This window comes from Astyanax mexicanus, chromosome 1 (assembly GCF_023375975.1).
Source record: "Astyanax mexicanus isolate ESR-SI-001 chromosome 1, AstMex3_surface, whole genome shotgun sequence".
Classification (NCBI taxonomy): Eukaryota; Metazoa; Chordata; class Actinopteri; order Characiformes; family Acestrorhamphidae; genus Astyanax; species Astyanax mexicanus.
The window spans coordinates 112,828,806-112,841,349 of record NC_064408.1 but is presented as its reverse complement, the minus strand read 5'-3'; the positions used below and the strand labels follow the sequence as shown (position 1 = coordinate 112,841,349).

General features: G+C 36.3%; 1 protein-coding gene across 4 annotated transcripts in view; it reads left to right on the top strand.

The window, feature by feature from the left end:
• Positions 1-12,544, top strand: part of oxr1a (oxidation resistance 1a) — a 389,372-nt gene that overhangs the window by 101,645 nt on the left and 275,183 nt on the right. For 3 of the 4 annotated variants that reach the window (XM_022668689.2, XM_022668688.2, XM_049467527.1), the window contains exon 1: positions 6,431-6,555. The exons of the other annotated variant lie outside the window; for it this stretch is intronic. In XM_022668689.2, coding sequence (XP_022524410.2) covers positions 6,446-6,555 — 110 coding nt within the window. In that variant the 5' untranslated portion in view covers positions 6,431-6,445. Of the gene's footprint in view, positions 1-6,430; positions 6,556-12,544 lie in introns of those variants that run through there. 4 annotated transcript variants of the gene reach the window in all.

Genomic DNA, 12,544 nt, shown 5'->3' with positions numbered 1-12,544 from the left:
GGGTTAAGACTGTCCTAGAAACAGAGCAGAGTAAATAAGCGCACACACAGGGAGAAACAGACCTTATACCCTAATAATTCCTTCACTCGCAAAAGTTTACCATGTGGGCAAAAGTATTGGGACACCAGCTTATTCATTCTTTCTTCTGAAATCAAAGCATTTATTCTGCTATTGTTGGAGTAACTGTCTCTATGTTTTGGAGCAATGCTTTAAGGATTTGTTTGCATTAAATATTGACAAGAGCCTTAATGAGCTCAGGATGTTGGATGATCACCACTCCACCTCATCCCCAGCACGCCAACTCATTACAAAAGTATTGGATGGGGCACCAAGTACTGATAACTATCTTTATTACTGTATAGTAAACATCTCAGCTTGGTTGTAAGGATTTCTGAATTAGACCATAGAGCTATGGTCGGGATCAGTTGATGAGTTCATTTCTCCCTCTGTTTGCTTTGGTTTTACATAGATGTAAACCTAACCATACCAAAATATGCAGCAATTAACCATGCGAGCACATTGTCTCCTCTGTTGAGAAGATTCTGTGTTCCAGCCTGTATATCTGTGCAGTGTGAAGCTGCTTTCAATGGGATGCGCAGTGCAGATGTGAGCAGTGAACGCTGCACATTGCTGCATGTGTAAACAGCATGGAGCAGCAGAGACAGCGTTTGTTTATAGCAGTGTGTTGCAAATATCTGCATGTTGGCCGGGGCAGATTACGGAAGTTGGGGTTCATTTGCATTAGCATGTTTTAACGTTTTAACATTGGCAGCCCTAAAAAAGAGTTGTTGTATCTGGATAATTAGAATTGGATTGGCCTTTTAAATGTTTGTAGTTTGTTGAAATTATACTAATAGTAATTTTCATAGAAATAGAAATGCGCAACTGACTGAAATAAACCCCGACAAAAGTCAACAGTCAGCCATGACTGGATCACCAATCACTGTGAGCACTGCACACCAAAATACCACATACGAGCACAATGACTACTAATGACACTGATGTCAACATGCTTTTGTCTTTGTGATCATATGTTACACTGTATTGCATGGGAATCATTTGAAAAAGCATAGCGTCAGGTACACCAGTCACAGAAAAACACAGTCAGATTCCACGTGTGCATTTTATCGATGTTCCTGTCATGATGAAAACCTATGAAGATAAAAATTAGAGCAGTCCTTGTTAGACTGCATGAACATGTAGATCCATGACTTAGGGTAACTACAGATCTTATTGAATGATCAAACTAATATTCCAATTAATTTTACAGCTCTGGAAAAATATAAGAGACCACTTCAGTGTCTGAATCAGTTTCTCTGATGTTGCTATTTATAGATATATGTTTGAATAAAATGAACGTTGTTGTTTTATTCTATAAACTTTATTAGAATACGTTTATTCTAAACGTTTATAGAATAAAACTACAGACAACATTTCTCCCAAATTATAAATAAAAATATTGTCATTCAGAGCATTTATTTGCAGAAAATGAGAAATGGTTGAAAAAACAAAAAAGATGCAGGGCTTTCAGACCTCAAATAATGCAAAGAAAACAAGTTCATATTCAAGGGCGTAGGAGCGGGCTTGATATTGGGGGGGACACATTTGCCAATATGAACCCAAGCCCACCCAATAGTTTCCTAGAACAACATTTGTGGAAATTACTTTTAATTAAAAGTAAATTATTATTATAAGGTGATTTTACAACCTAAACATGTTACTTCACATTACAGCTACTGTTGTTAGAAAAATTATGCAAGCAATGTCTGAGTTATCACCTAATATTTAAAATAATATAACAGATTATTATTATTATTATTATTATTATTATTATTATTATTATTATTATTATTATTATTATTACTATTATTATTATTATGTATTGGCATGTCAATTCTGTTGTATATTTACATTTTCTCCTGCACTTTTATTTTTTTCTACTGAGAGCTCTTCTTAAGATGGTGTCCTTTTATGTAAAAGAATGTAACTTTACGTTTCATAGAGACTTTTATAAACGTCAGGATATGTGGTCTTACTGTGAAATACAAATGAACAGAAGTCACGTTACAGCAGTGTTTCTCAACCCAGTTCTTATATATTCTACTGCATATTAAAACTGTTCTGCATATTCTAGAGCTTCCTCTGGTGGATATACATGATTAATTTAGGCTCCATAGGGGGCTAAAGGATTTTAACAGGTAAACTCAGTAAATGACTGTTTATTAGCTGATCAGGTGGAAAACACTAGTTTAGGGCAGTGATCGGGGTTAAGTAACTGCTTTAAACTACCAACTTAAAGTACTGTACGAAATTCTGGCGATCATCTACATCCAGCTTCTAGATAACTAGTTAGTTAAATAAATTTTCGTTCATTATAGCTCACAGTAAGTCCTGTAATCCTAAATGAATAAACAGTTTGAAAATTAAAGTGATTAGCTGATCAGGTACAGGGAAACATTACATATATATTTTATTTTTTTCCTTTAACCCTGACTCCCAATCTAGCTAATTCCAAAGATAAGCTTACACACTAACACAGCTGCAGTTTATTAATCACAGTGAGTTTAATCTGTGTGCTGATTCAGAGACGTGTATTTTTAACCAGCTATCAGAAACATATCATCACAGTTGAAGTGGTTAGCCTATCGTTACCTTTCTTTTAGTAAAATCTCCGTATATCCATATCTGTTTTAAAATCAGCTGAAGCTGCTGCGTCCCGATCCCGCTGCTAAATCTCACAGCGAGGGGGCGGGGCTTCCCCAACAGCAAACTGCCTCTGCTCCGCGCGCCGCAAAACCAGCAAGCTGATTGGCTGTTTCTACTGAGAGGCGTGACTTAATACCTGAACCGGCTCCGTGATTGGTCCGGTCTGTCTCCTCATTAATAGTACAGCTGACCTGAGCGAACTGATATCATTTTTGGGGGGGACAAATCCACCTGTTTCTAATATTGGGTGGGACATGTCCCACCCATCCCCCTCGGTTCCTACGCCTATGTTCATATTCATAAAGTTTTAAGAGTTCAGAAATCAATATTTGGTGGAATAAACCTGGTTTTTAATTACAGTTTTCATGCATCTTGGCATGTTCTCCTCCACCAGTATTACACACTGCTTTTGGATAACTTTATGCTTTACACTACTGGTGCAAAAATTAAAGCAGTTCAGTTTGGTTTGATGGCTTGTGATCATCCATCTTCCTCTTGATTATATTCCAGAGGTTTTAAATTTGGCAAAATCAAAGAAACTCATCATTTTTAAAAGGTCTCTTAATTAGTTCTAGAGCTGTATATTTAATGAGAAAAAAAATATTATATGACATTGTTTAGGGTGTTATAAACATTTGTTTTATTGCAGTTGTGGGTGTATTTCACTCATTTTCAAACAATGCATTTAGGCTATGAGAGCACCATAGTACCATAGCAAATTCTATTTACTATGTAAATTACTTACAACAGTAAAAGCATAGTTAAATAGATTTGTAATGTCTCAACTAGTTATTACAGACTATTTATTTAAGATATTATTAAATTCTATCGCTTAAGAATGTTGAAAATGATAAGTTTACCTATTAATTTTGCTACTGTTTGTATAATTGCAATTCATGAAAATCTTTATAAGGGGAAAAACTGAAGTACAAATAAAAAAGTAATAAATATACAAATGAGAAAAAAATAAATCAAATTTCATAGGGCTCTATGCATATGTTTATAATTGCATCCTGGTTCAGTCGGTTGGACCTGTTTTGAAGTGTGACTTGCTGATATCATGAGACACCAGGGCTGTTTGGGAGGCACCGGAGCAGCACACTAGCACAGGGATGTGGGTCACAGTTGGCTGTGGGTGTTGTTTAGCCGTTCTGGAGTGCGAGGCTGTGTGCGGTGCGCTGTTTTTTTCAGTTAGTCATGGCTGGTGCTGCAGAGATAACTGTATGTGTGTAAGTGTGTGTGTAAGTGTGTGTGTGTGTGTGTGTGTGTGAGAGATACATAACTGCATATATCATATGGAGACTACTGTACTAAGACATCTGGATACAACCAAGTAAAGTTGCAATGGAGTGGAAGTGGAATATATACAAAGTATATATAATGTACGGTATTTTTCGCACTATAAGGTGCACTTCAAATCATTTAATTTTCCCAAAAAATGTCAGTGTGCCTTATAATCTGATGCGCCTTGTGTATGAATTTTACCAGTTAGGTTGTAAAAAGCAGTAAAAACACTCCACTGAAGTACAGCGTTATACAGGAGTTTCAGTTTAGTTCTCCAGCAGTATTAGCTGGAGCAGTATTAGCATTAGCTGCTAACCACCCTAAGCGCTAGCTCTTTTAACATTCAGAGAGGAGTATTATCGGCCTGTAGCCTGCTGCTAACCCTGGCTAGCACTGCTGGAGCAGCATTAGCATTACCTACTAACTGTGCTAAGCGCTAGCTCTTTTAACATTCAGAGGTGAGTATATCGGACTGTAGTTTGCGTGTTTATTGTGTTAAAACAAGCTAGCTGATATCACTCTGGCTTACCAGAATACTCAGGGTTCTTCAGTGTAAAAAGTGGGTAACATTAGTGTAAATCTGGAAATCTAAGCTTACTGTAAATACAGTTTTCATGAGAGGAATCTGTGTAGATTAACATCCAGCACTCGTTTGACTTTAAAAGAAAAAAATAGATTTTTTAAAGAATTACAGTTTTGTTTACTAAGCTTAGCTTAGCTTTACAGGTGAATTAGAAGCAAAACATGGTGACACCCCTGTTCCTTACTAGTTTCACATAATGTGCCTTATAAGTTAGTGTGCCTTATGTATGAAAATAGCCCAAAAAATAGACATTCTGTGACAGGTTTGTCTTATAGTGCAAAAAATACAGTATATGTGTTTATGCAGTTGAAATCCAGGAACATATGGGAATCTATTAAGCTGTATAGTGTATATAAACGGTACAGCCACCACCGATCTGTACATACTGCATCTGTTTATATAAACCTCCAGATGTGCACAGTATGATCAAACACAGTAATACAGGAGGATATGGGAAAACGAAGCAGACAGAGTTGTATTTGGACAGGCACAGGCCTGGGCAGATGGTGTGGGGTGGGGGGTAGTTACTGTACTAGCAGGGGGGGGCAGATTCTCCTCCATTTCTGGAAAAGAACCAAAATCTACAACCTGCAGCATCCCTCCTGCTGCACACAGCCCCAGGGCTTTCACTTATCTCCCACCTTCATTCTGCACATGCTCATACTTACGCAAACACACACACACACACACACACATACATACACCTATACACGCATAGATATGTCTCTTATGTAGTTTGTATATATATATATATATATATATATATATATATATATATATATATATATATATATATATGTCCTGTGTATACAGAACATAATGTAATAACTGTCTAAAATGAGTATAAATAACTAAAATCTTATGCCTAGGTTTCTATTCAGTCATAGGTACTTAATGCAAACACTAATGTAAATCTTTTGGTAACAGTTTTGTGGAGTCCCACAGGGTTCTATCTTAGGGTTCTATTGATGTGAATTATGACATTGTTATTGAAATAAAAAAAAAACTCTGTTATAACTCATTTTGCCATTCCCTTATACTTTTTGCTTTCACTTCTCTCTCATTTGCTCTCTCTTTTATTTTCCTTGCTCTTACTTTTTCTCACTCTCTATTCTCTTGCTCCTGGTCACTCTCTGTTTTTCTCTCGGTCTTGGTCACTCATTTTCTTTTGCTCTTGCTCTCTCTCTCTCTCTCTCTCTCTCTCTTTTTTTTTTTTCTTACACATTTATTTCCTGTCTCTCATTCTCTCTCACTCTTGCTCTCTCTCTCTCATTGTCTTACTTTGCCTCATTACCTAAATGTCCTTCGGGATAAATAAAGTATCTATCTATCTATCTATCTATCTATCTATCTATCTATCTATCTATCTATCTATCTATCTATCTATCTATCTACTTACTTGTTCCAAGTCTCGCACTTTCTCTCTCTCTCTCTCTCTCTCTCTCTCTCTCTCTCTCTCTCTCTCTCTCTCTCTCTCTTTCTCTGTTTCTTAATTTCTCCAGCTCACTCTCTCTCATTTTATCTTGTTCCTGCTCTTTCTTACTCTCTGTATGCAGCTCTCTCTCTCTCTCTCCCTCCCTCTCTTGTGTTTTCTCTCACTCTTTCTCACTCTCTCCCTGTATACAGCTCTTTCTCTCTCTCTCTCTCTCTCTCTCTCTCTCTCTCTCTCTCTCTCTCTCTCTCTCTCTCTCTCTCTCTCTCTCTCTCTCTCTCTCTCTCTCTCTCTCTCTCTCTCTCTCTTTGGCCTGGCCTGATTGTTGTGCTGTTAACAGGATCAGGAGGGTTTGCTGGGTTCTCTCTGTGTTGGAGCTGGCTGGGTTATATTGGGTAAATACATTAGCCCGGTGGCCTGCTCTCCTTAAGAGTGATCACATGGCTTGGTTTTCGTTGAGCTTTGCTCTGAGCAGCGGGCCAGATCAGTTCCATTCCCCTGACCAGCCTGAGCGCGCTGAAGCCATGGAGTCCATACTGCACACGCCTCGGTATGTACGCTAGCTCTGCATTTATTTCACTATGCTTCTGCCCATTGGAGGGGCTGGTAAAAGTCAAAGGAACAGTTATGAAACTGAACCTGAGGCTAAATGCTAATTTTTGGTTGCTATTGATTGTTTTGAAGAGATGTAGCTTTCGCCAAAGTGAAGATGCTAGCACGTGTCACTCTTTTGATAGCATCAGGATTGGTTGATGGCTTCCCATCACTTAAATTTAAGATGCACCGTTCTTTTCCACAGAGGCTCTTTGTGGTATAGATTGAGCTTTAAACAGAAATAAGCCGTAAACATGTGCAGAATGCTAGCTCCACCTCTGCTTCTTCTCTAAATGCTGTATTTGTCTTAAGCTGCGTGATCAATAGCGGGTAAACAGCGTGTCTGGCAGTAGGAAACAGGCTGACTTTAAGTTGGAGGCTATGCGTGGAGAGGAGACATAAGATTTGAGCAGATTGAGAGATCTCTGAGGCGTCTGCTTGTGGAAATGCTGAAAACAATGACGTCTGACAGGGAATTAGCTGCGTAGAACACAGACAGAACAATTACATGCTTGAATGGGAGCATTTGAATAGAGGTGAATGCATTTTTTTCTAGTAAATGCTTCTATACATATAATGATACGGGTACTGGTGCAAATACATATCTTATCTATATTTAAGTGCATATATTTAACAATGTGTCCCGTATGTGCTAGATGTATAAGTACATATTCATTAATATGTCTTACATGTGTTGTATATATGTATGTATATGTGGTAACAATAGCCCATATGTATTTAACATGTACATAAGTACATATGAGTCTGTCTAATATGTTTCGATGTTACTATATGTGTAAGAACATATATGTAATAAAAATTAATAATCTATCCCGTACACATACATAATATTGATTTGTTCCATTTGTTTGTTAAATATGCACATGTGATATCATATATTTGTGTAAGTATAAGTGTAAGTACATATCTAGGAGATTTAAGTCTGTAATAAAAAGTTATAAGTATTTTATAATAATATGCAGTATACATTAGTAACTAGAATTTTACTATATATGTAAGTATTAATAATAACATAATGATGACTTAATAATGTGTTAATAATTAATAAGTGTCACATATGCTCCATATTTGAGTACGATGTCCCATATGTATCGTACAGTATATATTGCTTTTTAAAATATGTCCTGTATAATGAATTATTAGTTATTATAGTATGTAGATCGATTGTTTATTGTTCATAATCAGAAATATTATGAGCTGAACTGGGTTTGTTTATGTAATCAGATGTAATCAGTGTTTCTGTAATCAGTGAGGCTGATCCCATTATTTCTGCTGTAGACTGAAACATTTGGGTTTAACATTATAAGATTAATATAATTCAATAGATCAACATTTTAGCTTTTCATCTGGATCTGATACACAGTTAAGAAAATAGATCCTTTAATCTGAATATTAGTTTCAAATCAGTTTCAAATCCTCGATGCTGAGAGTCTGATGTTGAGTGAAGTTTAAGGGTTATCTTTATCTAGCACTTAGTGGTGTATCTTTACAACCAAGGCTGTATCTCTAAAAAAAACTTTTTTCCTTTAAGTTTTAGAGCTGTAAAATTGACTGTGAGAAGAAAGGCAGGTAGCATTCTCTACTGCAGTGCTGTTAGCCAATCAGAGGCGATATGTTTGCATGTATGAATATTCATGAGCAAGAGACAAAATTCTGTCCTTCTTTACAGACCAGTAATTCAGTGAACTAAAGCAGGGTTATACAGAAACACCAGATTTACTAGAGACCACAACTGGACATTTACAAAAAAAAAAAGAAAGAAATGAGACCTTTAAGTACTTGGAAATAAAAGCTGAAATGTTATTAGTCTACAGTAGAAATAATTTAATAGTGTGTGTGTGTGTGTGTGTGTGTGTGTGTGTTGTGGGCTCTAGTCCAGCTCTGTTTACCTGCGTACGGTGTATCCAGGTCTGGAAAGAGTGCTGGTGCTGAATTGAGAGCTGGAAGATGCTGCTCTAAGCCGCATGGTGACCAGGTTAATCCCACATGATCAGAAAAGGTGGATTTGGCTGTTATAGAGTCGTGACCCTGCTGTCCTACATAGCCTGGCTGATGACACTCACTGAAGCTATTTCTCTTCCATTAGTTCATCAATTTGTCCATCCATTCAACCATTCCTCTTTATCTGCAGGTCTTTTTGCTCTTTGCAGCATTAAAAAAGGTTTCTGATTGGCTCTTGGCTTGGATTAATATTTTATCTTATTTTATTATCATTCTTAAAATTAAAAAAAGTACAAATTGTCATTATTAAAACTGCATATATTATTTTTATGTTCAATTGATTGACTGTATCCCTTATTATTGTTGTTATAACTAAATATATGCCTATCTTTGTATGTAAAGTGTCTTTGAGAATTTTGAATTTTGCTACATAAATAAAATGTATTATTATTATTATTATTATTATTATTATTATTATAAAGTACAGAACAGAAGATTTTAGATTCAAGATTTTTCCTCATACAATGAATTCTTTCCTCCTCGCCAAGTATGCCGCATAAAGAGAACAGCAGAAAATATACAATGAAGCAAGGAATACAAACTAACTAAATATAGTTTCAATATAAATATTAAAACATATATTAAACATATGTGTTTACATCCGGGATGGAAATATGTACATGGTAGCAGTAATGTGTTGTGGATATTATTTACAATTACATGATTATCTACAGCAGTAAAACATGAAAAAAGCGCAAAAAGAAGGTTCTTGGGAAAACAGCACATTGTTTTGGCAGCTAATGCATCTTTCCATCCGATATCAATCCATCTGTCCATCATTCATACACCAATCCATACAATCATGCACTGGATCTATCCATCAGCTGACCGTCAACCATCTATTGGCCTATCCGTCAATCTGTCTTTCCATCCATAAATCAATGCATCCATTCTTTCACTGATCCATCCATGTATCCTCTGTAAAAAAAAAAAAGATCTCTAAATGATCCTATACAGTATTAAAATGGTAAAAAAAATATCTGTTCTGTGGAGGTTCTTTGAATATTAAAATGTAATAAATGTAATAAATATCTATTTACTTTTACTTTTACTTTTTTTATACATGGATTAATGGATGGATGGATAGATATATAGGTTTTAGGTACATAGTTTTAATAGTTTAATTGACCCAATCTTGTATTTACTATGTTCCTATTGACACTGTCTAATGAAAAACACGTATCTCCAAAACAGCAACTTTACAGGAGAGAGAGAAAAAACTTCCAAACTTACAATGAAAGTCAATATAAAAAGAGTTTATTTCAGGTCATTTTTAATTATTTCTACTGGTCCATTCATTAAGGAATTTTGGTACAATGTGAGTTACAGTTTGTCTGTTTAAATTATGTAATAACCTAAAAATCAACAAAAATGAGATACTTAAATTTCATTGGGAATTGACTGTTATCATTTTTTAAACCTTTATTTGTAATAGTGAGCAACAGTCTGTAGTGAATTTAGTCACGGCGCAAAGCAAACTAGACAACAGTTCTTTCACTCCAGCAAACAGCAGCAATGAAGCAAAATGTGGTATGTGTTTAAAATCAGTGTAATATTATGGCAGCATCAAAAAACTGTTTAAACAAATACAAATTAGACAGATAACGCCCCCCCCCCTCTCACCCCCCCCCCCCCGCCCCCCCCCCCCCCAAACATCTGGCATAACCTTCCATTCAGGAAACAAGTTACTCAGTTAGCCAGTTACTCCAACACGAGCAGGAACTCTTTATTAAAAGCCTGGAGTTCAGAAGAAACAGTCAATGATCAGGTGGTCCAATGTCTATAATACTGTACTTATACTTAATTGTATACAGTTTGTACGCTTATTGCAAAATGTACAGTTTACACAATGAAAAAAGCTTTAAAAAACTGTGTATATCGTCGCTGTTCAATGAAAAACAAGCATCTCCATTTTTGTTGATTTTTAGTTTAGTACAGAATTTGAACACACAAATTGTTTCTTACACTGTGTCAAAATTTCTTGATTAATTGACCAATAGAAATTCTCCTATTAAAAAATGACCTGAAATAAAAAATGTTTTTACACTGATTTCCATTGAAAGTTTAGAAGTTTAATCCCTCTCTGTCAGATTGCTGCAAGGGAGACACAGAGAGCGGACGCAACTGCGAGTAATATTTATTAAAAAAACACAAGGAAACGAAATAAACAAACAATAAAGCAAAAGTTAAGAAACAAAGAGACACCGAGTAGTGACTGGAAAAAAAAAACAAAGAAACACGCAACCTGAACTGATGAAAAACACACAAGAACCAACACTGAACACAGACACAAAAGGTTATTTATACATAAGGAAGGAGACAGGAAAAGAGGAAACACCTGGAAACAGTTAACGAGGGGGCGGAGCAACAGAATGTCAAAAGGGAAACACAGGGCCATGAGCAGGGAACACGTGAGGAAAAGACACAGGAATGGGAAAAAAAAAATATCGCCATTTTTGTTTATTTTTAATTTACTACATAATTTGAACAAACAAACTATCCCTTACACTGTGTGAAAATTCCTTTGAATAGTTGACCAATAGAAAGTTTTCTAGATTAACTGAAATAATTTTTTACATTGACTTTAATTGAAAGTAGAGAAGGTTTTATCTCTCTCCTGTAAAGTTGCTTTTTTTTAGAGATACATGTTTTTCTTTGCACAGTTACAAGGGTGGAATGATGAAATGGGTGTTCACGTTTTTACACTGCTTTAATGCTTTAATGTAGTTTTTTTTTTTGCTTTAATGGTGCCTAATGGAATGAAAAGCTGCTACATTAAGGAGAAATATAAGGAAATGCCTCAGTATTAACTGATTAATGCTGATGCTGATTTAGCATCTGGACCCAAAGCTCGCCGTCGGCTTTTATTGGCGTCCACTACTGCACATGCTTTTATTGTTGGATCCTGAATTGAATGTTTCTGCATGTTGTAGCTGCTGTTGTAGTTATATTAGTTTGGAGTGTGTGTGGGTGTGTGTGTGTTTGGGAGATATTCTGATGAATGGCTGATGGCAGAGTGCTGATGCAGAAGTGTTTCACTCAGACAGTGCCAAAAGACCATACACACACACACACACACACACACACCAAGCCATCAGCTTCTATCAACCCACCTTAGACATCAGTGGTGATTACTACACAATTAAGATCAAATTACTTTACCTGGCTGCAGACTGACCAAGAATTTACTGCCAACAAACACCAGTTCCTCACAGACATCTCCAGCTAATGAGGGGTTTTCTGCTCTCTTACAAACTTTATTCAACTTGTAAACAGTAAAAAACAGCTCTAAAGGGTTTTCAGGTGGACTAAGGTTCTTGCTGATCCGAGGACCGCTGGTTCGAATCTCAGATAATGCTGCTTGCAATAAGCAGCCAGAGCCCTGAGAGAGCACAAGCTGGTCGGCACAGACATCTGTTAGCTGATGTATCAAAGCTGGGTTGCTGCGCTTTCCTCCAAGAGCTTCCCAGGTTGGAAAAGTTGGAGTCTGACTTCACATGTATTGTTGGAGGCATGTGTTAGCCTTCCTAGTGTTGAAAAGTAAAGTTCATATAAACAGGATTTAATAAATTGGAAAACAAATGGATAAAATTAGAAATAGAAACCAACAGCCAAAAGAAATCTGCTACTACAGTGGTCCAGAATGGTAAACTGTGGAAGTTAAGTTGAAGGAGTTGAACTTTAAACACTTGAGTCCTCTTACAAACGAAAATCCAAAATACAGAGCTGTAAAACAGACTGATTCCAAAACCTCAAAACTGTCTTCTCTACTCCTGACTCATAGGGCCCTATCTTACTTTGTATCTCATTACATTTAAAATGTATCTTATTTTTAGCAATGCCTGTTACAATCCTAATTGCTATCTTATCTACGCCAATAGGTTTGGTCATCTCGAAGTGAGGTGCGTTCAGGTACATTTCTG